Raw genomic sequence first — 27612 nt, 5'->3', positions numbered from 1 at the left:
ACACATATGCTCAGGCTGCGATGCGAATATATCTACAAGGGGGTCCCCCTCTATTTAGTTGAAGATGAGGAGCTCGACTAAAGAGGTTCCGTCTCCCCAGTAGTCTGCCATGCCTCGAGCTGCTTCAGCAGATACTGGTACATGACCAGCATGGTCCCGCTTTGAATGCTGGTCCAAACGCCCCGTGGGCCAACCCCGCGAAACCAGCCGGAAAATCCTTCAGTCTGGTAGATCATCTTCAAACCAGTGAAGAATGACGAGGTGTCCAGGCGAGGCGTTCCAGGGGCCCGTACGGAAGTAGAAGCTCCTCCGGTGGATATCGGCCGGGAGTGAGTCCGGAGGCTCGATGTGGTTTGGCTTGAAGTATGCTGCCGAGGAGACTCCTTGGTAGAAGCGTGCTCAGCGGCGACCTTAGACGAAGGGGAAGAAGGCTTGACAGCATCTGGGTTCTGCTGTGTCTGAATTCGAGTCTTTACGACATCCATTGGGCAAGTGATCACGCCTGCCATTCCACCAGCCGTGGCAGCAGTCAAGACCTCTAGCCCCAGACCGATATCTCTAGACCCCACCCATTCTTTTGCGAGGCGGTGTTCCTGTTCGTAGAAAGCAAACTGAAGAGCTGAGAAAGGTAGATCACGGAAAATGGTAGCCTTGTACCCATGGAAGAGCGCAGAAAACCCTTCTTGTCGAATGATCGTTCGCAGCGCGTCTGAAGTCGAGCGGTAATTATATCCAGAATTGAAGTAAGGGTTGTTATAGCGCCCCTGGAGTTGCAGCCGTGTCTTCAACACCTCCGAGGGAACATATACAACAGAAGCGGCCAAGTCTGCGATGAACCCTAGCGAGGAAAAAAAGGATGTCAACATGATTGCACGTCGAACTTTCCCAGCGGATCATCTCCGACATACCTCCAGACAAATATGCCACATTCGCGTTGATCCCCGCATCCAACATCCGTCGCTTGGTGAATTCATATGTCCCGAAGAAAATGACAGTTCCTGGGAAAGAACCAAGGAGGGCGGGGGTTACACCACCATAAAGACCGCGGAAAAATCCTTCTTGTCGGTAGATGGTCGCATACGATGAGGTCATGGAGGTGTACTTCGGAGGAAAGGTAGGGTCGCCTTGTTGCCGAGTCTTGACCGTATCTAGCGAATGCATAAGCATGTCGCCGCAAGTGCCTCCGGTACCTCCGGCAAGCATTGCCTGTATTCAAAGAAAATCCATTCATCAGCACATAAAGATAAAAGGGCCCGTCGAGAGGGTCTTCCACTCAGATGCGATAACGCAGACTACCCCCATTCATCACGAGCCAGGTGAGTGCGACTATATTGACATACATGCAGATATGGAGGACGGGGCTCCTCCTCTTCATCCATCGAAGCATCTTGTCTTGCAGGAGCACCGTTTTCCCTCTTCATCGGACTAGCATTTTGAGAAGCATTATTGCCGCCGCTCTTGGCGTTCTGCGAGAATGATGACGACGTAGTTGAACCAGGTGTAGATGTCTCTGTCGTCGAAAACAAGCCGAAGACACGCGAGGTCAAGCTCATTGCAAGGACACCGCAATCCACCAGATCGTGGTGCGGGCCAGACCACGGGCGTTGAGATGCGGCGGCGTAGATTTAAGACAGCACGCCACCTCAAGCGAAGATGACGGGAAGATCAGAGCGAAAGTGAGAGTCAAGCGCAAAAGAATACAGTTCAATATTATACAAAATTTGAAGGGAATGGAGAGGCGAGGATCGGTGACATCGCACCTCTCAATATGCCGAACAAGATGAGAAGGGTGGTTGTTTCTTCCTATCGGCCTCTAGCAAACACCGCAAAAAGTTCCCAAAATTTCGGACGGTTTTTCCGCTTCCCTCCGCCGCCCGAACCCTGTGACCGCCTCAGGCACCATTCCGGTTCAACCCAGGAGAATATTAATCCTTTTAAGGAAGACAACTAGTAGGATTGCACACGTTCGGCAAGAATATCAAGAAATCCTAATATCACTATTGAACTTCCGAAAGCCGGTTGACAGACGTGATATGCCTATTTAGAACGATACAACCAAAACAGTGCAAATGGCTAATAGAGGACTAACGACAATCGACAATGTAATCGCACCGTGAATAAGGGTATAAGATGCATTGAAGATCTCATTGCATCTTGCACATCCAAGAGTTGCAGTACCTCTGCAAGAAACACTAGAGCAAAAGGAGGCTACGTCCTATGCCCACTTCCCCATGCACACTTCGGCCATTCTCGCATAATTTTCACCACCAGCTCCTATCTTCAAAACCACGAGCCAGGCCTGATCATCGCCAGACCAATGGTTCTTATATTCGTAAGAAATCATCAGCGAACGCAACATATCTGAAAGCAGCCCCAAGAAACTCCCAGGAAGGAGAAACTTGACAGGATCCCCCTGGAACCGCTCTTCATTACAGACATTGCGAGCATTCTCAACAATCCGGACTACTGGGGCTTCTTGGCAGCAGCGCCGGAGGTGTAGCGGCTCAGATCCGTGGTCTCGTATCCCTGGCGCACAACGTTCTTGAACTGTTCCCAACCCTGGCGAACTGCGGGAGGAGTGCTCTGGTGAGAGACTGAGGCATCGACTCTGGCGGTGAAATGACGGACAGCTTGCTGGACAAAAGAGCTCTGGGAATATCTGGCGCGGAAGAAAGCCAGATAGAGGATAAAGAGAACGATGCTGCCCTTGGAGAAGGTGAGTAGGGATACCACCAATCGGAAGAGGAGTGCCATCTCGAGCCCGGCAACAAGATCCATGCTGGTATCGTAATATTGCTTGACAAATCTCCCAATGGTATCCGCCAAAGGAGACTGCTTCGCAGCAGGCTTGGGAGAGCCAGGGGAGGATGGAGAGGCTACACCAGTCGCACCCTGGCTAGGAGGCTGCAAAGTAGGAATCAAGTGGGCTCGGGTATAGGTGGCAACGTGGAAAACGGAGTAGACGCTGAAGGGAAGCAGAGCCAGAGGGATCTGGCGAGAGTAGAGCCACACCAAAGCCATTCCTGACGTAACTTCGTAAGCCAAGGTTGTCCGAGAAGTTATTGTAGCAATGAACTGCCGAGCAACCACTCACCAAGGTACTGGACATTTTCGTCTCCAGCGAGCTTCAACGCAATACTGGGAACGCTGCCCTGGAGGCGGCCTCGGGCGATGTGTGCCTTGTACACAACAATTCCATATGTTCCAGCAGCCGCAATAAACGCCAGGCGATAAGTCACCTGTGCAGCAGAGGAGTAGTAGTTGAAGGTGACATAGGACAACAGATAACGGAAAACCGAGATGAGAAGCGTCACGTGCCTATAGATGGTCAGTGAACCTGCCAGCTAATGCTACTGCCTTCTTTGAAAGGGCCCTGGTGGTAGAATAGCAGGGCTTATATGCGTTGACGACGCCGAGCAAATTGAGAATGAAATAAATTCATAATCCGAGTCACTAACGGGGCGGATCGAGTGCTGTTTTTGCAATATGAGCGGTGACGTACCCAACAAACCAAGCAAATCTATAGGGTTCACGCCATCTTCGTCAGTACCCAAATAATGAGATCAATGTGCAGTGCAGTCCACATACTGTAACGTTTGAACAAGAGCCTTTAGCCTCTCAGGAAGTGGCAAGTTTGAGGGAGGTGGAGGAGCCATGAGTGCTGTGTGGATAGTTGTTATCTAAAGTGTTGCGTAGGCGGAGGATGCAGGAAGGACGGAAAGGTACTGTGAAGAGGGGTGGCAATGGAATAGCAGAGACAATTTTTCGGTATTAGGGCAAAATTCAGTTAATTGAGGCTGGCAGGCTCGATAATCCGTCGACAAACTGTGAGGGGAGGCTGGGCGGGGAGATGTTGCGACTTGGGGTGTGCGTCTAGTCTATATTAGTGGAAGTGGTTTAGCTGGAGAACGGGCCGGAAGCTCTGTGCGGCTCTACTCCGCCTCGTCATTGTTCGCAGTGACGTCGAGTGCTACCTCGGGATGATGCAACCGCTGGCCGAGTTCAATGCAAACCTCAACTTCTTCTATACAAGTTTTTGAACGACCGTGCGAGTACACAAGTCTGATTATCGTCGTCCGTCAAGTTTTTCGTCTGCTTTTCTTCTTAATTTTCCTTCCTTGTTGGTCGCTTCTCTGTGCTCCACTACATCATATCCCCAACAAGTACGGCGCAAGAAATCTAGCGAGAGAACCGAGATTACTTTTGACAACAACTTAAAATTGACAACTAGAACAGAGCAGACTGTAAAGGAAACAGGGCATCGAGAAGGATGGTCGAGGGTGAGGTATTTCACTAAAATGTGTAACGAAAAGGGCAAAGAGGGCAAGAGAATAGAATGTCACGAAGAGTGATTGGCCACATTGGGGAATAGGAACGAGGCAGACACCTGGTATAACGTAGGCGAAAAGTACATGACGGCGAAGTGGAAAGTGGGCGTAAGACAGCTGATTTCGACCTGAGCGGGCCACAGCCCTTGCTCATTCATAGCAGAGGACAACTCGAGCAAGCAGACGAGTTACTCGTCCGCTCGCGGTTCGCACGTTCCAACCCATCTTCCATTCAAGTCTCAATTGATGGAGTATCGATTCTTGCTGGAAAACGAAAAGAAAGGGTAAGGAGTTCTTTTTCTTCGTCCGCGTAATTAAATGGTAGAGTCGTTACCGGAAGAAGCAGATACGAGGAAGATAAGTTTCAAGGAGCGTGGTGAAACAAATAAACACACGAGAATGGAGAGAAGTCGAAATGAGCGCTCGATTAATCAACAGTCGTGCAGGATCAAACGTAGAGACACCTGTAGGTCTCCGATGGCGTTGCATACCTCTGGTGTTCCAAGGTAGTGCTCTTTGAAGAAAAAGATCAGAGATCCAGTCACTAGGCGGTAAAACTTTAACGGAGAGAAAAGCCCTTCCTCTTCCCCTTCTCTTCGATTGGCCTTCCACTCTCGAGCCGGGCTTTCTTCTCTTCCAGCTCCTGGCGGTTTCGTTCCAGTTGCTCCTTCATCTCGCGATGTCGCGCGTATAATTCGTCCTCGCTCTGTTTCAGCTTGCTTTCCTTCTCTGCAACCTTCTGCTGGAAGACCATCTTCATCTCTGCCTCCATCTTGGCGAGTTTCTGCTCGTGCAAAGCACGCTCCTCCTCCTGCTTGACTGCTGGGTTGACCTCCTTGAACACGCTTGGGTCCTGGGCGACACCCATTTGGGTAAGCTTGTCGGACCGGTAGTTCTCGTAGAGCCAGTTGTTGGTGTGCTCCTTGAGCTCTTCCATGTGAGTGCGGATCAGCATCTGGCGCAGTTTGACAAAGTCGCAGTGTTCCTCGTTGTCGACCTCAATGACACCCCAAGGATAGCTACGACCACGCACTTTACGGCCATCAGCTGTGGTGACCTCGGCGTTCGCACCAACAACGGCAAAAGGAACTTTGGACATAATCTCTTGGTTCTCGGCGATGGTCTCCTCGTCGTCAAGCTCGTAGCGTGGTCCCTCGAAGATCTGAATTGAATGGTGCTGGATATCTGCGAGAATCTAAAGGGGCCGACAGAATTAGTTACCAATTTGTGATCAATGAAAAGCGCGTGCTCCTTACTCTTTGCTTGAAGAGGGAAATCTCCTCGTCGGTCAATGTGTCGGCCTTGGCAATGACAGGAATGAGGTTGACCTTGGTGTGCAGTCTACGCATGACCTCAATGTCGAGGGGCTTCAGCGAATGGCCGGTGGGCTGGATGAAATAGACGCAGGCGTGAATACGGTTATCGACAATGTTTGTGCGGTTAACCTTGTTCTCCGCCTCCAGGTAGGCATCGTATCTCTGCTCGATGTTTTCGACGATAGGGCGCCACGAGTCATCATTGTTGACAAAATCACCAAAGCCGGGAGTATCGACCACAGTCAAGCGAAGACGGACACCGTTTTCCTCAATATCTGCGCTGATGGACTGGATCGAGACTGTCTTCGGGATGATGTCGTGACTCGGGCCGGTACGCTCCTTGGGCGGGTAGAGGGAGGTGTTGAACAAAGTGTTGACGAGAGTTGACTTTCCAAGACCCGATTCACCTATCCAATGAAGTCAGCAATCCATGATGGGCTCCTTTTTCTTCAGAATTGGCGTCGCTTCCGAATTTGAGTCGGAGAAAACTTACCAACAACCATCACGTTGAAGTTGAATCCTTTGCGCACACTCTTGCGGTGCCATTGGTTCGGCAAATTGGCGAAACCAACGTAGCCAGTCAGTTTGCGGCGAACAACGTTCTTCATGTCCGTGGCAGCTTGAGCCACAGCTTTTGGATCTTTGGAGCTGACTGTCTGAGCGTTGCCGGCACCCATGGGGTTGCTACGCTCAACGTAAGGAGATCCTGGGCTGCTAGGTGCAGGTGATTCCTTGACAGACACGGGAGTGCCATTGGCAGGAGAGGATGGTGAAGCTACATCATCCGAAGAAGAGTCAGCAAAGTTATATGTGATTCGGCCATCACTTCCAGACGGATAGGCCCCTGGCAGGAGAGAGGATAGTGAAAGTGTATTCGGTCCCGGCTTCTGTTGCAGCGAACTGACGGTCGGACTCGAGGATCCTAGTGATAAGTTCTCCTCCACAGTGGGATTCTCCAAGGCCACCGACATCGTTGTATTGTAGCACGTAGAACTCAGGAGGACAAGTGAGAATTGACGGGTAGTTGGCGGACAGATTGACACAAGAATGTAGCTCGATGCAAAAGAATATTGAAAGCGGGCTTACCCATTGTAAAAATTATCCGTTGATTCTAGAAGCGAGCGTGGGATGCAATCAAGGTAGCGAGCGTCAAGAAGGAAGTTCCCCTGAATAGCGCCTTCTGAATTAGCAAACAGCGGTTCCTACTGCACGCAGCTAGGGGAAGGAGGGGCACAGAAGGGAGCAAGGGCAATAAATAAATCGATGCCTCGGTCTCAAAGGTTTTGCAGAAGTAGGGAGGAGTTCCGGCCCCGGAAGTGCTATCCTAACTTACCACCGTTCACTGGCAAAGGGCGGAATCAGTCAACCACGAGCAGAAGATCACAGTGAATAACCCCAATCAAGCTCAACGGCGGTGTGGAAAAAGGTAGACACAATAACTGTTGTAGGAAAATAAAGTACTATGAAGGGAAAATTATTGAGTACAAATAAAAGGAAGGGGGCGTTGAACGAGAGAAGTGAAGCAACAATAATATGAAGAACCAGGGGAAACTGGGCCTGTGGAGAGTGATAGGGTGGAGGTCGAAGAAAGGTGGTCGCTGGAGCGAGCCATACTACTAACTAGATACTGCCAATCCGCCAAAGAAAGGGGCACTTCGCTCAATTAAGCAGAATCTTAGCCTCAAGCTTACTTGTTTTGAGAAACAAAACAGTATTGATTGATCTATCTAATCCTTTCAGGCATGAATCTCACGCAGCTTGAGCAAAAGACTTATCAATTTATACCATTCTACACAGCTTACCTCTCTAAAGGCTGGAGATATCCTTGCTTTGAGTATTGTCCCCATAGACATTGAACGCTTCCTGACTACTGAGAAGATTTAGAAATTCAGAAAAATAGTGAACTACAGCGCAATTCTATTCAAAAGACGCGTCTCTACAGAGTGTAGAACATCGAGTTAGGACTTCTTTTACGTTGCTCTGGAACAATTGAAATGACCTCGAGCTTTGATCCTACAGCTTTCAGAACATTACTGTACCGTCAACTATATAGGTATCTATGGTCCGACAATCAATAAGAGCCCCCACGGCTCTTATAAATAGCTTAGCGCATACGATTTACTGATACCAAGAATTTTCCCCCGATTTGACAACATCCCATCAGTTCATTCATATCAAGTGTATGTACGATTTAGCGAGCCATCTCTGTCTGGCCCCTTGAAGGTACGTGTACTCCATAATACTGATGGTACTGCGGTTACCTGTTCAATCAGGGGTAAACAACAGCCTCCCATGGAACCTCCCGTCGATATTCGAACGGAAATTTAACCACCAGCCAATCATTAACTTGATGAGCGGCCTGAGGCAGAATCAGATTCCCACCATGGATGGTCCATCGGATTGGTTTGGCAAAGTTGAAATCTGGGCAAGTGAATATTCATATTTTGATTGCTATATCCTTTATGCAATTGTTTTGCCAGATTCGGGGATACTCTGAGATCGGGATAGAGTTAGCGAAGATAAGAATTTACCGATATGGTGCCATCATCAATATATATCCACCTTATATTCCAGGTTCTTCAAGGCATACAGAACTATTCCACTGGCAACACACACCGTTGCGCAGTAAGGTAACATAGCAGCAGTATTAGGATGTAGTACAAATCTGCAGGCAGGGTTTGAGAGCACTTGATTAAACGATATGAGTCAGGTTGGACGCTTAACCTAGAAGCGAAAATTTAATAGGTAGTGCTTGATAAAGAACAAGTAGCGGTTCGAACTATCACAGAGCCAAAGACTTGACTGCTGCTTCTAATGTAGCTTTACAGAGATTTATATATTGCATACATAACTAGATTGTTCATCGTAGACAAACAATGCTGATAATTATGACTAAGGTGGACGCGGCTTGACGCACACTCATGAACCCTGCCCCAGCCTAACCTAAGCGGTAAGTCTGCATCTGTTGAAGTGATAGACCGAATCCTGCTTGGGGGAAAGGCCTCCCTTTCTGGGTTAATTTTCAATAGTTGTGCCACAAACGGAGAGCTGTCGCGATAGACGAATGCTTATGCGACATATCAGAACCAAAGTGAGCTCAAGCAATTGTGACCGGAGCCTCCACCAAGAGATCTCTGGTATTTGCAATGAAAGAGTAGACCATCTATCTAGATGATATTGGCTCAGAATGGAATCGTACTTCATTAGCGTAAATTACCATGACAGTCTGTAGATTGATGGTACAACCTTTCTGTGGAGGGAAAGAGAGTTCGCTTCCAATTGTATTCACTATACAACCATGGTCATAAGTATGTCGATTCAAACCAAACTACTTCCCAACCTTGCTCTTCTTCTTGGGTCGTTCTTCTTCCTCTGACATGTCCACATCTTCCTCGTTATCACCGGCGTCCGAAGCGTCATCCATCTCTGCGTCACTTGCGCTACCGCTGCTTTCGTGCTCAGAATCAAATTCTTCCGCAACGTCTGATTCAGACGACGCCTGGAAGTCTTCGTCAACAGATTCTTCATCCTCATCTGCTGAGCCACGATCAGCCCGCCCGCCATCCTCATCACTAGACATCATGTCCTCGTTGTCAAGGGCAGCGGCAATGAGTGCCGAGGTCTGTTGCAATAAATTAGCATCTAATGACCAGAAAGTTGTGGTTTTTTGTTCGGAGTACACATACGTCATCTGACATCTCGTTCTTGAACCGAATGTTCTTGGCCTTGAAGAATTCCTCAAGTGGTTGTTGCTCCTCACTGTGGTAGGTATTAGTTGACACTAGTGGCATGTAGTTCTGGGAAATGGCATACCGATTGATGTTACTAAACTGGTGTTCACCCATTCCAGCCTTCAATGTGACCGTAATATCGAATGTTCTACTTGCGGAGACGGCGCCACCAACACGAGACATGGTGATAACAGCAATATTCTCAATCTGCACGTAAGTAGCGGGCTTGGGTACGAAAATCAAGCTCTTGTCCAAGAAGTACAAAAGACCTTCGTTGGCTTTGATAGAGCATTTGACTCCGCTGTGTCCGTGGTGGCTATTGCAGGTAGTCAGCACGGGTCAGGCGAATTGGGAACGATAAGTATGACTGACCTGACAAAGTCCTTTGATGGCATGATGACTTTCTTGCCAGACAGGCCACGGAAGATCTTGGTGACGACCTGATGAATCGGCTCTTCGTAACGAGGTTCCAGCTTATCCTTGTAGCGGGATTCCAATAGCTCCCTACAGAAAATTAGTTCCAAGCTCGACATCAAAACAACGTTTCGGGGAGAACTGACTCTGTCATGTTCAGCTCCAGGCTGATTTCTTCATCGAGCTTCAACTGCATGACCAGGAAAGGATACCGAGTCTGACCTTGCCGTAGAGGAGGGTCAAGACCTAATACAATGAGTGTGTGCATCTCGTCGTTCTTAGGAAGCAGGAAGAATTTCTTGATCGAGGCGTATTGAATCTTGTAATCGTATGTTTTGCCGCGAAGTCGGAAGGACGATTCGTACATGTCAATATCAAAGCGACCTCTGCAGAGTACTTTAATACGAAGCCACGGAAAGGCGCGTTCAAAAGGGAGACGTACCTGGGTGTAAGATGAAGGACATCAAGGAACGTAGCGAAGGTGTCACCAGCGACATCGCCAATCTCTGCCTTCTCCATAAGAGTCTCATAAAAGAGATTGGCCGCATTCTGTTCTTCGCCTTCTTCTTCCTCTTCTTCTCCGTTCTCCTCATCATTTTCTGTCTTGATGCCCTTCTCAGTCTTGACCGCCGTGCCCGGGATGTAGAAACGCATCTCGACCAACTCATCCGGACCCGCAGCAGCTTTCCGACCGCGGTTCTTTGTGCTTCCAGAAGGTTGGACATTGGCGTCGCCGTCTGACGTAAGAGCGAACTCGACTGCGACCTCATTCTTTCCCGCCAGGTTTGTGTTCGAGATTTCCGAATATGGGATCTCAAATGCAGGTCGATTCTGAACGTTGAAAGCGAGTTCTGCCTTTGTGAATTCTGCTTTACCCCAATTCCATCCTCGTAGTGCATGCTCGCGGTTTTCAACATTGATGCCGTACCAAATCTTGAACGCCTTGCTTAATCGTTCGAAGTCCTATTCAAAAATCCGCAAAGTCAATAAAATAGTCCCCAGATCTACCATTAAGGTTGGGTGTCGCCAACAGTCCTACCTCTTGGTCAAATCCGTCTAATTGAATCACACCCGATGAGCGCGACAGGATTTTTAGCTCATATCCCTTCGCTGCCCGGCTCCATTGAGCTGCTCCGATATTGTTGCTATCAAGTGTGAACGTATCACCGCCGCCAGAAGGGCGCCATCCCAAACCACTCTCAGCGAGCTTGCATTTTCCGGGCTGTTTTGAGAGGTCGAGGTAGATGTTGTCAAAAGCCTCCCTATGAATGAGATGAGTATAACAAGTCAAAGAGAGCGAGTGCGACGAAGGCGTCTCACATTGTGGAGGGTTTTTAGAGCAATTCGCCCTTGAATGTAAATTCACAAGTCCTGATTTCGGCGTCAAGAACGAAGAGAGAGCGGGATCGCGATACTGTATGTGGCGATCAAAGCGTCGTCAGAGGTCAAATAGCTATCAGCTGCTGAGCTTCACTTTGAGATGTGCCCTTTTTTGGAGTTTGGACTTTCGCGTTGCGCGCGGCAGTCGGCAACTCACGCGGTTCTCATTTAAAGTTGGCGCCACTTCAAAGTCGCTGCCTCAGGCCGCCAATAAATGCTCAGCCACGGGTACCCATGCTCTCCCAGAAATGTTCCATCCACGGTATGATACGCTCAAATCATTCGCTTCTTTAACAGAAATAGCTCATCCAACGACCTAGAATAACCATAGGACCGCTGCGGTACAACCTGATAGCTGACAACAGCACTGTGGAACGAGAGACTCTATCTCATATGATTTGAGCTATCTAAACAAATAAGCTATTGCCAGCAAGGGCAAGCATCAACTCCTGGGTTCATGGCGGGGAGATGTCCGCTTGAGCTGCGGCGAGTGCTTGGTGCATCGCTCTTCGAAATCAATTTTGACCAGCGCGCTGATCAGTTATAAGCCTCATCCCTCAGCACATTGTCATGTTCATCATGTTATGGCTGGCAAGACCAGCCGAGCTACTGCCACACAAACTCCCGGACTACAGCTATCACAACTAGGAAATCAGTAAACTGCATTCATCCGCCGCTGATGAGAAGAAACGAGGCAACCTGGCTCTCCTCCTTGCGTCCGTCAGCCCTATCAGTCGACGATATGGACCCCCGGCGTCCTCGAAATTTCCCCCGCCGCAATTGTTCAGTAACTTCAGCTTTACTTCAAGGAGGGTATGCCTTGACATGCCATTAATTAAGCCTTCAGTACAGCGAATGCAGACGATATCAAGCAGCCAGTGGTCCATTGGTCCCATCTTAGAGGTGAAGAGCTACCGAAGCAGCAGGCCTTTGAATAGACCCAGCATATGGCTCATATGGCAAAGCTCCTGCTTGCGTGCAACAGAACACTCGGATCTTCTGATAGCCGTGAATCTAGGCTACATGGCCGCCGGAGGTTCCTAGTAGAGGTGCAACTCCAGGTAGGGGATAGAACTGGACCAGGTGACGATGATGATAATAATTGGACTGTGGCCGAAAGCTATCATGCATGGCAGGCTTTGGATGATTCGCCATTCTCGACCACCAGGCACCACCCCAAGAAGATCTCTCTCACAAGGCCATATCAACTTTCCACGTAGCTCCCTATACAGTTATCACACGATGCCTCTCGTGGCCATGGTGAGCTGTGTCTCTAGCTCTCGTACCGTAATCAGATTGAGATAGCAGCCTACCTCCACCCCTCCATCACCTCTACAACTCTCCGAGTTCCATGCGCAGAAAAGTTCATGTTGGCCGGGTTCCTGCGAATTATGTTTAGTACTACATTCAACTTCCTGCCGGAAATAATCATATTTCCTAAAATGTTCGAGTCATGATCTGCTGAGGTCTATCTCCTTGTGTCTCATGATTGCTGCTCAATTCCCACCCTCTCAACATATTTCCCCAACAACATCATCAACTAATATCAGGTTTGAAAAGAACAACGTCGATGTTCCTTCGATAACTATTCGCAGGGATGCAAAACATGTCATGTCCAAATTCAAGATTTAGCCTCTTTGTTCAGCTTCCCAACGAGTCATTAATCGTATAGATCACCCAACCTAACCAGTCACTACTTATTCATCAACCACCCTGAAGATCTTTCTTCTTATCTCTGACATTCTTCCTCGAACAAATAGATAGATTGACAACTTCTACGACGAACGCAATGATCTCTGATGACGTCCATGGCCCTGTGGCCAAGTCCGATTATGGCGCCACTGATCAAGCTCCCATGCGGAAGAGTAAAAGTACCACCGTCAGAACATCGCATATCACTGAGCAACCCATGACGGTGTCAAACTGGCATCAGCATATCAATTGGTTGAACTGCTTCTTCATTCTTTTCGTCCCTCTTCTGGGTTGTATTGGGGCCTACTGGACCCCTCTACATCCACGCACAGCCTTCTTTGCGCTTGTATACTATTTTAATGCAGGCCTGGGCATTACAGCTGGTAATCTCCTTCCCACGTTTTAAGCGCCTCTCCCTTCCCTGTCAATGACAAGATCGCTGACTTTTGCAGGGTATCACCGATGCTGGGCGCATTGCTCGTATAAAGCTACCCTCCCCTTAAAGCTTTACCTGGCCGCTGTCGGCGTTGCTGCGGGCCAGGGCTCGATCCGCTGGTGGGCGCGTGGCCACCGAGCTCACCATCGCTACACGGATACAGAGAAGGACCCGTACTCAGTCCGGAAAGGATTGTTATACTCACACATCGGATGGCTCGTCATGAAGCAAAACTACAAGAAAGTTGGCCGCACAGATGTCTCAGATCTCGACGCAGATCCTGTGGTGGTCTGGCAGCACAAGCACTATATCAAGTCCGCCCTCTTCATGAGCTTAATCCTTCCTACTCTGCTGTGTGGCTTGGGATGGGGTGATTTTCAGGGTGGGTTGGTATATGCTGGGATTCTGCGTGTTTTCTTTATCCAACAAGCCACCTTCTGTGTCAATTCACTGGCTCATTGGTTGGGTGAGCAGCCATTCGACGACCGTAATTCCCCGCGGGATCATGTCATCACAGCCCTGGTGACCTTAGGTGAAGGGTATCATAATTTCCATCATGAATTCCCTTCCGACTATCGCAATGCAATTCAATGGTGGCAGTACGACCCGACCAAGTGGATGATCTGGATCTGGAAACAGCTTGGGCTCGCCTATGATCTCAAGCAATTTCGTTACAACGAGATTGAGAAGGGACGACTGCAGCAGCTGCAGAAAAAGGTGGACCAGAAACGCGCGACATTAGACTGGGGCATTCCCCTCGAACGACTTCCTGTGGTAGACTGGGATGAGTTTGCTACTAAGTCGAGGTCGACTAACAAGGCCCTGGTGGCCATTGGTGGCGTGATTCATGATGTCTCCGACTTCATCAAGGAGCACCCAGGAGGCAAGGCATTCATCTCATCGGCCACCGGAAAGGACGCCACTGCTATGTTCAACGGAGGGGTCTATCAGCACTCCAACGCCGCCCATAATCTGCTATCGACGATGCGCGTTGGGATCCTTCGCGGTGGATGTGAAGTAGAGCAGTGGAAGTATGTCACGTCTAAGGGTGAACGACTCCTGGGAATTGACTCGGAGAAGCTGCAGATTGATCAGGCTGGACACACCAGGTGAAAGCCGCGCAATCGGATCGACAGTGGTTCATAACAATGGGTAGACCAGCCACATTAAAAGGAGAAGCTTAATGTTAGGGCTGTAGATAGCATACTCTCGCTCAAGAACCTATTCATAGTCAGCAATGATTCTCCCACTCCTTCTATGAAGGCAACACCCGCTTGTACCACGACAGCTTGGTAGAAGTCGTGAGACTACCTAGATTCAAAGTTGGAGCAGTGAGCATATACAGACGTAATTTTGCGTTTACTTCAGTACATATGCGCAGTATGCACAACGTTTTGACTCATTTCGTGTCCTCAATTGGCAACGACCAAATAGGTGATTGCCGATAATGCTTTCAGAAACTATCATTGTACTATTTTCCAGCATAGTGTACTTATTACATGCAAGGTTTTGGCACAGCAAAGATGAAAAAGGCGAAGAGAAATCACCATAAAATTATCATCATATTGGTCGCCCATTGTTTCATATCACGGAAATCAAACAACGACGATATTTCCTGCACTGTACTATGTGCTTAATTGCAGGAGTTCGATACTGCTAGGTGGACAGTTGACCTTTCGACAACCATGTCATTATTATTACTATTCAAACCCAATACCTCTAGAATTCTACATGAACTGTTAAAAAAGTGGCATAGTATTTAGCAGATTCCGGATACGTCATCATTTACATTTAGTGGCCTGGCCACTTGACACTACATGATACTATGAATAGCATTTACCGTCGAGGTTTTGACTTGAACCTTACGATCTTAAGGTAGTTTCCTAAACTTGATACCGTAGGTATATTCACGTAATTTGATGATACCTTACTAAGGTAGTCTTGGTAAAGTTTGGATGATAGCACCTTTAAGGTATTCTGTACCTCTGAGTAAATGAGAGGTAGCCGGCCTCAGGCACTGTACATATGTATTAATCTTAATCTCACGGTTATTATTGTCCCACCTTACTTCGAGCATTAACTAGACCGAGTATCAACTTTCTCAACCCAAATCTACTACGTAGTAGTATTTGTACGGAGTTATAGCGCGTCTGTTTCCTCCCTCCATCCCCGGCGGGGAGGATCCTGCCTCATTATTACATGGCGCCCATCGTGATCCTGTGTATTGTGTACGGTACGGTACCTAGATTCTACGAAATAGGTACCTACATGGACTCCTTAGGTACCTTAGGAAGACGGACGTGGCTGGTAAATAGTCGAGACGTGTTTTACATACCGGACCACCTCAACTCTGTTTCGAAGTGGGCCGCTTAAATGAGATACTACGACTACCAAGACGGCCCGCGGTAAGCCGACCTAGACTTTTTCGAGTAAGGGGTGTAATAGTCGATTCCAAGTACCTTAGGCACCTGAAACCTAAGTAAACGGGAACACCACCGCCATGAGCAAGACTTCAAGTCGTCGAGCAGACTGCCCTGCCATGTCATAATATTCCTTCGCATCATCCAACTTCATTCAGTCATTCGTTAACTTTCTTATCCTGCCCATTTTTATTCATGCATTGAGCCTTTTCCTTCTTGAGAACACGGAGTTCTATTCGTTCATTACCTATCGTTCTTTTTTCTATCCCCCTTTTAACACATTATTCGTGTTCCTCACTTCCACTCTTTTCCGAGTCTCCTTTGCCAGCCTCTTGCATGACTTTGGGTGGAGGAATTTGAGCTCATTATATAGAAAGTCATCTTCATTCTCCACCTAGCCAGCTTTCTTTTTTTTTTTTGCATACACCTTGGGTCAGGATTTCTGCAACAAAATTCAGGGCGATTACGGTCTCTCTCGTCTGTCGTCGCGCCCCTAAACAATGAGGGCTGCCTCACTGTCTGGGCCTGCGACGGCTGGTTTTTCGTGCTCCCTCCTATTGAACATTTTGACAATCTTTCAAGCAGTTCCTACCCTGGGACTATCATTTACTCCAGTTTCAGAACCTCAGTTGGATCTGTCGCCTTTGGGCCGAGTCGCTTTTACGGGAGATTTCGATGCTGTGTCAATATATTCATATACCGAACAATCGAAGACAGCTTCGATCCACGATGCCGGACAATCAATTCTGACACCGCTTCCAAATGGCGGACTTACAGCGCTTTCCTCTTCCGATGCCCAGATTCGTGCAATGTGCGCGTTCACGCGAAAGGATGGAACCTATGAGGGTATCTTTGTCGGAGGGAACTTCACTAAGCTAGGCGGCGTTGAAACCAAGGGTGCAGCGCTATACAAGCCTGACTCCAACGAAGTTACAGCTTTGCCTGGTCTTTCAGGGTCTGTCTCGGCGTTGCTGTGCGACCAGGACACCAACAGCGTCTACGTGGGTGGTTACTTCAAATACGAGAACACATCGAACGCGGTCGCTTGGGTCGGAGGTGAAGGCTGGAAGACACTGTCTTTCGATGGGCTCAACGGGCCGGTGGAATCCATCCTGAAGAATGACGATGGTCATATAATTTTCGCTGGATCATTCGATGGCGTCGGCAATTCCACATCTTCCAAGAAACAGCAGCAGATTGTCAACCTCCAGGATGCCACAATTACCTCCGATGCAGTTTCCTCGAAATCAGGCTACAGTGACCCGAAGAATGTTATCTGCCAAACCAGTGGCGAGGACGGCGAAGGAAAGACATGGCTGCTTGCTGATTACTCGCCAGGCTTCTGGCGAGCAGATATGGGTTTTGAGTACAGACCAACTAAACTCCGTCTATACAATACCCATTTCGAGGGCAGGGGCACCAAAAACTTCCTGTTCAGAAGGCTTCCGGACAATGGCATCATGAACTTCACATACACAGATCCTGACACCGGCTACGACGTTCACTGCGACTCTACTTGCCCGATGTCCAACAGCACAGACGAGAAATACCGTGACTTCGAATTCGTGAATGTCGTGGGCATGAGCGGATTCCAAATTGAAATTTCCGACTGGTATGGATCTGGTGCCGGATTGAATGGAATCGAGCTTTTTCAGGACGGTGAGTTCATAAATGTTTTTCAACGGCTTGCGCTTGCTGAAACTGAATATGACAGAAATCTTCGCCTATGCCGTGGAAGCGTTTAACGAGCCCACATGTGCAAGCATCAAGTACCCTTCCAAAGCAACCCGGACGGGCTCTTGGTCGACAACGGAGTCCGGACAGAGTGCATCCGAGTACTTAACGGCTGATATTACCGATTCTACCGCAGACAGCACTTCTGTGGTCTTTGAACCCGACGTCAAGCAGTCCGGAAACTATAGTATCCTTCTCTACACCCCTGGGTGTACCCAAGATGGAACCTGTGGCTCACGCGGTATCGTCAACGTGACAGCCACTGTTACAACGGATTCCGACGAGCCTATTCAGACTGTCATCCACCAAACGAATCTCTACGAAAAGTACGACACCATCTACACCGGCCATGTCGATGCCAGTGGTAGTTCGTTTCGTCCAAAGGTGAAGCTGATGCCGGTGGCCGGCCAAGGAGGCATCACGGTGGTAGCATCGAGGGTCAAGTTTGTGCTCACGAATGCGTCGAGCAATTCGACAAGTGGAGACTTGAATGGACTTTTTGAATATGATCCCACTTCCAAGGTTACAAGCGTGAATCTGACACAATCAGCCATTGATAAAGCGGGGTTACAGCTTGACTCTGGTGCTTCTGTGAAGACTTTGGCCAAGCACGACAATAGAATCTATGCTGGCGGAAATTTCTCGGATTCTTCCATTCAAAATATCATGTTTCTCGGTGATGGAAATGCGACTGCAATGACTGGGGGAGGTTTGAACTCTGAAGTCACATCGATGGCGGTGCTGGACGACTTCCTCTACGTGGGAGGAAACTTCACCGATACATCTGATGGCGGCAACCAGAACCTCAAACACGTCGCAGCTTATTCATTCGATACTAAAACCTGGTCAGCTCTGGGCGGTGGTGTTAATGGCCCTGTCGCCCGGATAATACCTTTACAGTTGAACGTCTCCATGGATCTCAATGAGACTATGGTTGGGGTGAGCGGTGATTTCAGCCGAATACTCTCGTTTGGCAATGAATCAGCTTCCGATGTATCTGGGTTTGCTGTATGGGTTCCCTCGCACAAAAACTGGCTTCAAAACCTTAAAGTCAGCCAAATCGAGTACGCCGGGCAATTAGCCGCTTACGCCAAACATGACAACACAAGTGTTCTCGCAGGCAATCTAGCTTCTGGTGGTATTGCAGCGGCAGGCGCTGTGGCGCTGTTGTATGATGACGGGATGAGTCTGGACCCCTTGTTAACAAAGGTGGGCGGAACTAATACCAGTGCTGGGACATTCACGGGTACTTATGACACAAATTCTGGCCGCAACCTTACTATTCTTGGTGGTCATTTCACCACTACCGCCAGCGATGGTTCTTCAGTCCAAAATCTCGCTATTCTGAATGGCGCTGACAAGACCATCCGCGGCATTGGCTCGGGACTTGACAGCAATTCCACCTTTTTGACCTTGACCGTCTCGGATGATACCCTGTTTGCAGGCGGGAATGTTACCGGAACCGTGGGCAATTCCATGATTAATGGGTTCGTGGCATACAACTTGAAGAATGAGTCGTTCGTTGAGAATGTTCCTCCCCCATTTACAGGGAAAGACGTCTCAGTCAGTGTAATAGCCGCCCGCCCTGGAACCACCGAAATCTATTTCGGAGGCAATTTCCAAACTGCTGGAGCGCTGCCCTGCCCCGCCGTCTGTTTTTATGATACAACCGAGGCACAATGGAATCGACCAGGCGTGACTCTATATGGTAACGTCTTGGCACTGAAGTGGATCAGCAACAAGCAATTGATCGCAGTTGGAAATCTTACTGTTTCGGGAAATCAGACTGTCATTGCAACCTTCAATCCTAAAGATCAGAGCTGGGAGCCGTTGGCCGGGACCTCTACGGTCGACACCCTTGGAACTGTCACAGCTTTTACTCCTGCGAACGCGGACGTTTCAAGATTCTGGCTCGCTGGAGAATCGAAGAATGGCTCGTCTTTCCTCGCAAGTTACGATGGATCTAATCTCCACTTCGCTGGAAGCATTTTCGGCGACGGCACGACCATACGGAGCCTTGAGATCCTCCCTCTGTCCCAGAAGCATCATGATAGTTCTGTTCTCAATGATGACCAAACCCTGCTGATCACAGGACAACTTGTGATTCCCGATTTTGGCAATGCATCCGCTGCTCTATTCAATGGAACCACTCTGACTCCGTTCCTCCTGTCCTCGAAGTGGAATGGCCAGTCGGGCAGTATGTCTCAATTGTTCTACGAGAACAAGAATCCTTACACTAGTGGTGGTCAGTAGTACACATGGGGCTTATCCTGGCCTTTAGTCACATATGCTAACTCCTCCCACAGGGAATCACCACTCGAATGGAATAGTGGTCCTCGTAGCTTTCTGCTGCGCTCTTGGTTGCGTGTTCCTGATCGTCATTGCCGGAGTCATCTTCAATAAGATTCAGCGGCGCCGCCAGGGCTATATGCGCGCCCCCCAAGCATATGGAACCGACCGGCCGTCGGCCATGCAACGGCTTCCTCCAGAATACCTGTTCAACTCGCTCAAGCATCCGAACCCAGGTACACCAGTGATATGAGTCGAGATCCGGACTCGATGATATTTGTCCATAATTGAACAGGAAAACGACTCAAAAACATCATGTTCTTCATTCTGGCTGGTGCTTTCGGAACGGCGTTCGTGGGAAGCGTCTATTGCCTTATACCCTAATTAATGTGTCTTCGATTTTCACTATTGATAATGTCGATTTCTAATTCTCCGCTAGCCAGGTCTTATCAGATCTCATCCCCGCCTTCTTTTCCTGCCCATCCCTCTATCATGTTTTGCTTGTCGATTGGTCAGGCCAGGTAGGTCGCGCTGGCGGTGGGAAGATTGATTCAGATCACTATGCTCTTTGGTGCTATATCATCTTGAGCTCTACCTTGGCCTTTAACTTCTTCGTTGCCCGGGGTTGGCATGTCCCGGGCCCCCTAAGCACGCTTTATCATGTTTCAGTAGATGGACATATACATGCCGCGCGAGATCGCGGTAATGAAATGACACAGAAAATCTACCTCGTTTCTTAGCACCTTATTTCTTCTATCAGTTTCGTAGCCTTGCCTTTCGGGGCTGTTGATTACATTCTTTATATACGATCTTGGTGACTGCTATCCAAATGGCGGATACCAACAGAAATAGTATCGATACCACGATACAAATCTAAATCTATTATTCTATACTGAATAATAGACTCCCCAGCAGTCGAGCGGTCTGGCTTCGGATCCCTTGGAAGTGAATGACACAAAGATTAGCGCAAGGGTACCACAGACGCATTTTTTTGAAAGCTCATGGTTCGATTCTCAGTCCTCTCTCTTCCTTAAAGAGGATCAGTATTGCTATCACTTCACCATTTCCCAATCATGTTTCCCCGCGTCGAGATCCAATGCTTGATATAAGTCAGAATGCCATTTGAAATGTTAATTGCATCTTGATTGAATGAACGCCTTTGCTAACACAATAGGAACTCTCTTCCAAGTTCTCATGTGCCATCTTGCTGTCAATCCACAAATTATGTTGATCCTGCCCTGAAGCTATTCTGGCTGGCAGTTTATGACCTATTTTTGTTCGTGGAAGCCATACTAGTCAATCAGATCGCGTTACCCACTCAGCGGTCACCATTGACACTGACCACTCCCCTTCCGTTTCCTAGGAGTCAGCGGATCTATTCGCATTTCAACCTTCCTTTTCCCTTTAGTAATTTTAAACATGCTTCTTTTGTTTGATTAAGTGACAACAGTGTGTGCTAACTGTGAAGGGGAGAGGGGAGGTTAATTAGAAGACGCCATGGCGAGCCAATCCCCGCAAATGGAGTAGGAGCCTCAGGCGGAAAAAAGATCCCGCGGCAGCACTCCGATCTCAGGTGACACTCTGGCTTCTCACTCTCTAGTCGGTCGGCATTTAGCCTCTCAGGCTGCCATGGGGGAATTGGGGTCGGTCGGGGGGACTCGGTGCCCTGTGCGATCCCCGGGCACAATTTGGAGCCCCGCTTTCTCTCCCTCCCATTCTCTTGCGTTTTCCGCGATCCAACAAATTCGTCTCCTTCGCGCTGTCATCATAATCATTCGGCTGGCCTCAAAGAGATGGTCTTATTTTAATATAAGTGTTATCCGTTAATCCTAATCTGTGTTTGCGATTCGATAAACGCAACGCTATCCCTGTTCTGGCAGTTACTTTTCCCGATTACATTCTTCTCCAAGCGTAGCTTACACCAACATCGTCCACACTTTGCATCGCATACTCGCTTCGTTTCTCGGATGCTGCAACTCAATCTCTATCGTTACCATCCGGTATGCGATCCCGCACAGGCTGGTATGTAACTTGGGAAGAAGGACTTAGCGCTTGTTCTTTTATAACTTGCATTCCTACATGATTTCCTACTTCACGATCTTGGCATGTATCGCACCATCTTCGACTACAGATCGACTGTGCGAAAATCAAAAGAAAGAGACTGAGAGACTGACGTTTGTCGTTCATCGCAGTTTGACGTGTCGAACTCGAAAACTGAAATGTAAACTTCCACCCTTCGCTCGTCGCAGTGCCTCTCAACGTGTCGAAAAGTGACTAAAACCCGTGAATCAGGTGATGAGCAAAAACCGCAGTGTTCTCAATGTCGCAAGGGATCCAGGGAGTGTCGCCCTAGTGAGGGTGTTATTTTTCGGCATCAGCAAAATGCTTCGATGAATAAGAGTCTCGAAGACTCGTCGAATGGTCGCGGTAATCTGAAAGGGTTTTATTCCTATAAGAATACTTTCGATGAAGACAGTGTCTGGCTAGATATACCTAAGGATGGTATGGACGAATGTTTCCCGTTGCGCTCTTATTCCGCTCGAACGTCCTGCATCTCTTGATTCGATGAGCTGATATAGCGATGTTGCTCTCTAGTGGTCTTTGTCGACAATTCCGATCCGTGTGCGGAGGAGCTGGAGACTGTTCTGGGAGAATCTGAAGCCGCTGTTCTAGCCTCCAGAGCTCACCAAAAAGGTTTACAGACGCCTTCATCTGCCGACGGGGAGATTCAAGGCTTGGAACAATTGTCCACAGTGGGATCTACTAATCGGTACTCTTTTTCTCCCGTCGCTACCGACAACGGATCTCATTCTCTGGCACCGGATCACAATGCGCAATCCAATATCCTAGACCTTACAGCCCCTTTAATACCGTCTGGACCTTCAACCAGTGTACCGCATACTGCATTGGCCCCTCAACCATCGCCTCCGATATCAATATCTTCTTTTTCCAACCCCAACAGCAACAACACGAACAATGACATCAAATTTATCTTGAATCCTTCCCAGACTCTATCACCACCTATGGATCCTGGTACCCAGCATATCTCGGAGCCGATGGTCTCTTCAATTCCCTCCAGATCAGTGTTGCCACGCAATGCCGGGAATGCCGAACAGAAGCCTGAGCTGCCAGTGGAGACCGACTATGAGGTTGTCTTTCTCCTGAGACACTTTTCTGAAGCGCCGGGGTTGTGGTATGTCTTTGTCTCCCCCCTCAGTAGGATAGTAGATCTTCTAACGGGAACTATAAAGGATGGATCTCTTCGACTTAGGGACTTACTTCGCATCGCTCGTTCCGGTCAAGGCTCTCACGAATCCTCTTCTCAAGTATGCTGCGTGTGCATATGCTGCGAAACAGCTTGGTCGCGTGAAGGGCGCAAAATCTCCTTTTGGTGGCGTCAGTAGAAAGCAGGCTTTCACAGAGACCTGGCCTGATGGGAGAGGTATAGATTGGACCTGGTGTGGTGCCAAGTACTATGAAAAAGCCATCCAGCTCCTGGTGAATGAGCTGCAACCTGACGAAGGTCCGCCACCTTTGAGCACTCCGGAGGCATTCGGTCAGTGGCAGGCCGCCGAACTGTGCCAGAATCACGACAATTCTCGCAAACGTAGAAGACATAATCGACCATCTAGCGGTGTCCATTCCGACGAAGTTCTCGCCGCAACGGCGATATTATCCATCTATGAATTCCTTGACGCGACTGGTACGGCGTGGAACCGGCACCTGAGTGGTGTGAAATCCTTGCTGGATGTCGCTGAAGTCGGTATGTTGCCACTCGAGCAACACCCTTCTCCAGGGGATGGATCGCTTCAGCCGCCTAGGAAGTTCGGGCTTTCGAGAGCCAGGAGGGCAACATTCTGGAATTTTGCCAGGCAAGACTACCTGGCTGCATGTAAGTGCGCTCGGATGTGCCAGTCTTCTCCCCATGTTCAGGAGACTAATGAGCATCCCATACAGTCATCAACGAGACGCAAACCAGGTTGAATACCGACGACTTGGTATTGTGGACTGAAGCTGGTCTTCAGCTCGATAGTATGGGGTTCGTGCGTACCACCAATTTGAACGCGGCCGGCTATCCGGAAGAGGGCGACGAAATGAAGGAGGATCTCATTTCGAATGCTCTCGTGTGGATAGCTTCCAAAATTGTCAATTTCATTGGCGCCGGAGATGGCCCTCATTTGGCGCACACTGGTGCTGTTACTACAGGCCAAATGAGCCTTTCTCAACAAGCTCTCCTTGAGCGTTGGCATCGCCTTGAAGCCGAGCTTGACGCATGGTACAAAAGGCTTCCGACTAGCTTTCGACCGTGCGCGCGTATCGACTTATCCAACGTTCCTCACCCAAGAATGGCCGAAGATGAGGATGCAGCCTCATTGTCTGAAATATGGTTCAGCATCCCGATGTGCTCGTCGGCTATACAGCATTATCACATGGCTCGCATTCTTCTACTTATCAACAAGCCTCATGATTCAATCAATAGGAGAAGTGGCATAACAAACCGACTCAACTCGTACCGCTCTATTGAGAATGAGATTCGCTTCCATAGCCGCGAGATTGTCGGCATCTCGTTGGCTCGTCCTCATGGCTCCGTTCGTATTAACTCTCTCCAGCCTTTGTTTGTGAGTGGTCAATGTCTCACTGAGGCCCGTGAACGACGGGTAGTTTTGCGTTTGCTGCGGGGAATAGAAGCTGATCTCGGTTGGGCAACCGAGTATCGCGTGAAGCAGTTGCTCAGGGAGTGGGGATGGGATGAAGCATCCAACTCGACTGGGGGCTCTTAAGCTGTCGTATTCCAGTCCATTCCAATAATTATTCACGGCCCCTCCCATCGGCCCGAAGATCTCAGTTCGGCTTCGGAAGCTCCCTGGCTTAGCACTCCAAAGTGCTACGCTTGTCATCCCAGCTCGCCCACTGGCCGCAAAAAGGACTTTAGCTTTGATCAAAAGGGCGCTGAAGCAGCATCCCCACGAGCAAGACCCAGTCCAATATGCTTGGTCTCAACCAGCTTTTGCTGTATTTGTCCGTGCTGCATGAGAACCACAACATCCTGCATGTCGACGCAGGTGACAGACTCAAAGTTATAACGAGTCTAGTGATATCCTGCAAATTTCTGCGATTCTTCACCCCTGCTTATGGGGTTATGGCTTCAATAGCCAGGTTGCAGCGGATCGGTTTCTGTTTTGCCTCGTTCTGTTATTGTCCTTTTCCCTGTTAGACGCCTAGGCAGGCTCATCAGCGATCTGTAAGCATTAGCGTTGGCGCATATGATAGCGATATACGGTGATATAATAATGAAATTATAATCTGGAAGATTCCGCTTTTGCATTCAAGCACAGCACAGCCATTTCAGTGATGACTTCATAATATAGACTGGGGTTCGAGTTTGTTTTAATCCTTATCGACTCGGCTGAGTTTCCTGTCGCTCGGTGTGGTTATCCCCACATCAGGTTTGCATTTCTTGTTTGCTGAAAGTCTTCCGGCGTCAATCGGACAAAATACTGCAGAACTACTGCATACTAGCAATGCACCCTGCTGGAACAAGCTAGAGGAGTTAGCATAAGGAGGACTGCCGGTTTCACTTCTATTTTCTCATATATGTCATCCATACAGAAGAAGACGGAACCAAACTCATCAACGTCATACTGATGATCATCCTGCGTGTGCAGTATGTATCTTTTAGTTAGTACTCCATGACGATCAACAGATCCGACCCACGAACGCCCGAAAATCCTGTCGACTCATTCCCTAGATAAGTAGATGCCGATGGAGGTTCGGGCATCACGATCTTCACTGAGGGACCGGAGTTTCCCAAGAGCAGGTTTGCCGATCTCAGTGGCAGGAAACGGCAGCACGGTTACGATAGTGTTATGTCAATTCTCCACATTTATTCAACGCTTATAGAAGTGGCCGTTCTTCAGTATTTGCGACTCGTGCACCGTTCTTTAGATACCCTGATGCCTTGTGGATCGACGCTGTTGATGGTTATTTGTCTCGGTTCCGGGTTTCCTGTTTTGATGTTCCGCGTTGGTGATGTACGGAGTAAGTGTTGCGGATGAGTATTGAATTACTTGATCGTTTATGGCTAGGGCGAGCGCCTTTGCCATACGTAGTTGTTTGTTTTGCTCCTGCAGGAATGATTTTGAGCCCTGGTAGAAGATAGGTACGCTGGGAATTGAAAGTGCTGCAGATTTGAGTCCGAGAATATACGTCTGACGCTCGGAACAGCCTGAGGTGCTGGATTATGGGGAAACTTGAACAGGAAGTATACACTTATAGTTGTCTGTTTACCAGGTGCATATTTGCTTGTAATTCTCTGCTGAATCTATGTCAGCGGTTCCGAAGCCGCTTTGACATTCTTCTTGTCGTCGTGGTCTGTGAGGCTTGAATGACGGCCTTCAGGTTTTCTTTGCTCTCTCTCTCCTCTTTCATATCCTTTGATTCCAACCCGTCCTCGCTCGCAGGTCTTTTCAATGCATAAGTCGTGGAGGTCGTGACTTCTGTCTCGACCTTGACAGACTCTTTATCATCGCCCTCTTCCTTCACAGCAACCTTGACATCTATCTTGCCAGACGTAGCAGCTAATCTGTCTGAGAATGTCCTCAAGTCTGCCGTGAACAGAACACTATGAGCCCAGCCAGCCTCCTTGCCCCAGAGTTTCCGAAAGTGGTTGCCGACTGCATCGTAGGTTGCTTTCGTTAGCGACTTGTGAGCCCCTCGGCCGAATTTGTAGTCTCTTTGCGCAATCTGCCAGACTAAAATTTGTCAATACCATTAATTGGTAGAAGACCTGTTACGAGCCACTCACCATGTGTATCTACAGGCACCGCCTCTCCCCACCCCAACCCCATCAGACAGACACAATCTGCAACCTTTGGCCCAACCCCCTGTAGCCCCAGTAGCTGTTCATGAGCGTGACGGTACCCTTGTCTACCCTCCGGACTCATCTCACCGCCGGGCGCAGGCTCGACTCCGAGAATGGGAGACTCCGGATTTCGTAGTGAATCAAGCCAGCCTTGCCCTCTCTCTTTCGCTACAATCAAAGCCGTCTGATGGATATATTTGGCCCGGTAACCGAATCCTAGACTTCGCAGGCGACCCTCAACGTCGTCAGCGGTCAAAGCCTCAGGAGGAGGGAAGTCATGGTACGCGCGGTCGCCGACGGTGGCCACCAGGGGACCATAGTTGATGCATAACTTCTCGACCATCTGCGATATGCGTGCAATATTGTTATTACTGCTGCAGATGAAAGATACCAGCGCTTCCCAAGCATCCTGGCGCAGAATCCTGATTCCCGTGAACTGGGGTGCCTTTTTCTTGAAGTTCGGGTCTTGCGAGGACCACTGAGTATAGAGATCTGTGAGATTTGAGGAGAGATTGAGGTAGTGCTTCAGAAGCTCCAGGGCCTCGTCGTCTTGGGCATCATCTGATGATCCGTTCTGCGTTACCCTTCCATTCGAGCCATTCACAGCGCCAATTGACCCCACGCGCAGTGGAGAAGAGGACGGTTTTACTCGGGGATTTGGTGTTGTTTGAGAGATATGCGAGCGATATGTTCTATAATAGAGGTATTGCGGGTCTTGTTTTAAAGACAGAAGTCGGCCATGGAGTACACATCGCCACTCGTCACTTTCAGGAACATTGTGCCATCTAAAGACTCAAAATAGTCAGGAATATCGTTTCCATTCGATGATCAAGTGATGTAGCCTACCGAAAGGACTGACCGCAGCGCAACGTTGTGTTAATACATAATTCACTCAAACTCATGGGCAACTTGCGCCATTCTGTGAAGACTCCAACTGTCATAATGGCAAAGAGCGGAACGTCATATAGAAGTAGGAACAACTTGCAGCTCTTGGAGGCACTGATAGGAGA

At 48.8% G+C, this 27612-nt stretch overlaps 8 protein-coding genes across 8 annotated transcripts; 3 read left to right on the top strand and 5 right to left on the bottom strand.

Annotated features, from left to right (window-relative positions):
• Positions 1 to 77: 77 nt before the first annotated feature.
• On the bottom strand, positions 78 to 1553 carry Aud_010013 (putative mitochondrial carrier protein; the record flags this gene model as incomplete). The annotated part of the gene is made up of 3 exons (XM_043294856.1): positions 78 to 838; positions 909 to 1206; positions 1341 to 1553. 3 exons carry the CDS (start codon positions 1551 to 1553, stop codon positions 78 to 80), a joined length of 1272 nt encoding a protein of 423 aa, XP_043150791.1.
• Positions 1554 to 2463: 910 nt separating this feature from the next.
• On the bottom strand, positions 2464 to 3656 carry Aud_010012 (uncharacterized protein; the record flags this gene model as incomplete). The annotated part of the gene is made up of 4 exons (XM_043294855.1): positions 2464 to 3023; positions 3095 to 3318; positions 3503 to 3520; positions 3589 to 3656. The coding sequence occupies 4 exons, from the start codon at positions 3654 to 3656 to the stop codon at positions 2464 to 2466; spliced, it is 870 nt and encodes a 289-aa protein (XP_043150790.1).
• A 1231-nt stretch (positions 3657 to 4887) lies between these two features.
• On the bottom strand, positions 4888 to 6615 carry aspB (septin AspB; the record flags this gene model as incomplete). The annotated part of the gene is made up of 3 exons (XM_043294854.1): positions 4888 to 5523; positions 5585 to 6051; positions 6138 to 6615. 3 exons carry the CDS (start codon positions 6613 to 6615, stop codon positions 4888 to 4890), a joined length of 1581 nt encoding a protein of 526 aa, XP_043150789.1.
• Positions 6616 to 8972: 2357 nt separating this feature from the next.
• Positions 8973 to 12538, bottom strand: Aud_010010 (FACT complex subunit POB3; the record flags this gene model as incomplete). Its single annotated transcript, XM_043294853.1, has 8 exons — positions 8973 to 9266; positions 9331 to 9403; positions 9458 to 9691; positions 9748 to 9879; positions 9936 to 10175; positions 10232 to 10752; positions 10829 to 11051; positions 12483 to 12538. The coding sequence occupies 8 exons, from the start codon at positions 12536 to 12538 to the stop codon at positions 8973 to 8975; spliced, it is 1773 nt and encodes a 590-aa protein (XP_043150788.1).
• Positions 12539 to 12958: 420 nt separating this feature from the next.
• Aud_010009 (acyl-CoA desaturase) lies at positions 12959 to 14410 on the top strand (the record flags this gene model as incomplete). The annotated part of the gene is made up of 2 exons (XM_043294852.1): positions 12959 to 13244; positions 13314 to 14410. 2 exons carry the CDS (start codon positions 12959 to 12961, stop codon positions 14408 to 14410), a joined length of 1383 nt encoding a protein of 460 aa, XP_043150787.1.
• A 1807-nt stretch (positions 14411 to 16217) lies between these two features.
• On the top strand, positions 16218 to 19993 carry Aud_010008 (putative cellular morphogenesis protein (Rax2); the record flags this gene model as incomplete). The annotated part of the gene is made up of 3 exons (XM_043294851.1): positions 16218 to 17376; positions 17432 to 19696; positions 19758 to 19993. 3 exons carry the CDS (start codon positions 16218 to 16220, stop codon positions 19991 to 19993), a joined length of 3660 nt encoding a protein of 1219 aa, XP_043150786.1.
• Positions 19994 to 22130: 2137 nt separating this feature from the next.
• Positions 22131 to 24521, top strand: Aud_010007 (uncharacterized protein; the record flags this gene model as incomplete). Its single annotated transcript, XM_043294850.1, has 4 exons — positions 22131 to 22242; positions 22336 to 22933; positions 22992 to 23632; positions 23698 to 24521. 4 exons carry the CDS (start codon positions 22131 to 22133, stop codon positions 24519 to 24521), a joined length of 2175 nt encoding a protein of 724 aa, XP_043150785.1.
• Positions 24522 to 26067: 1546 nt separating this feature from the next.
• Aud_010006 (8-oxoguanine glycosylase OGG1) lies at positions 26068 to 27543 on the bottom strand (the record flags this gene model as incomplete). Its single annotated transcript, XM_043294849.1, has 3 exons — positions 26068 to 26492; positions 26546 to 27387; positions 27449 to 27543. 3 exons carry the CDS (start codon positions 27541 to 27543, stop codon positions 26068 to 26070), a joined length of 1362 nt encoding a protein of 453 aa, XP_043150784.1.
• Positions 27544 to 27612: the final 69 nt, after the last annotated feature.

The sequence above is a fragment of the Aspergillus udagawae genome, assembly GCF_001078395.1.
Source record: "Aspergillus udagawae IFM 46973 DNA, scaffold_8, whole genome shotgun sequence".
Taxonomy (NCBI): domain Eukaryota; kingdom Fungi; phylum Ascomycota; class Eurotiomycetes; order Eurotiales; family Aspergillaceae; genus Aspergillus; species Aspergillus udagawae.
This window is presented reverse-complemented; position numbering and strand designations above follow the sequence as displayed.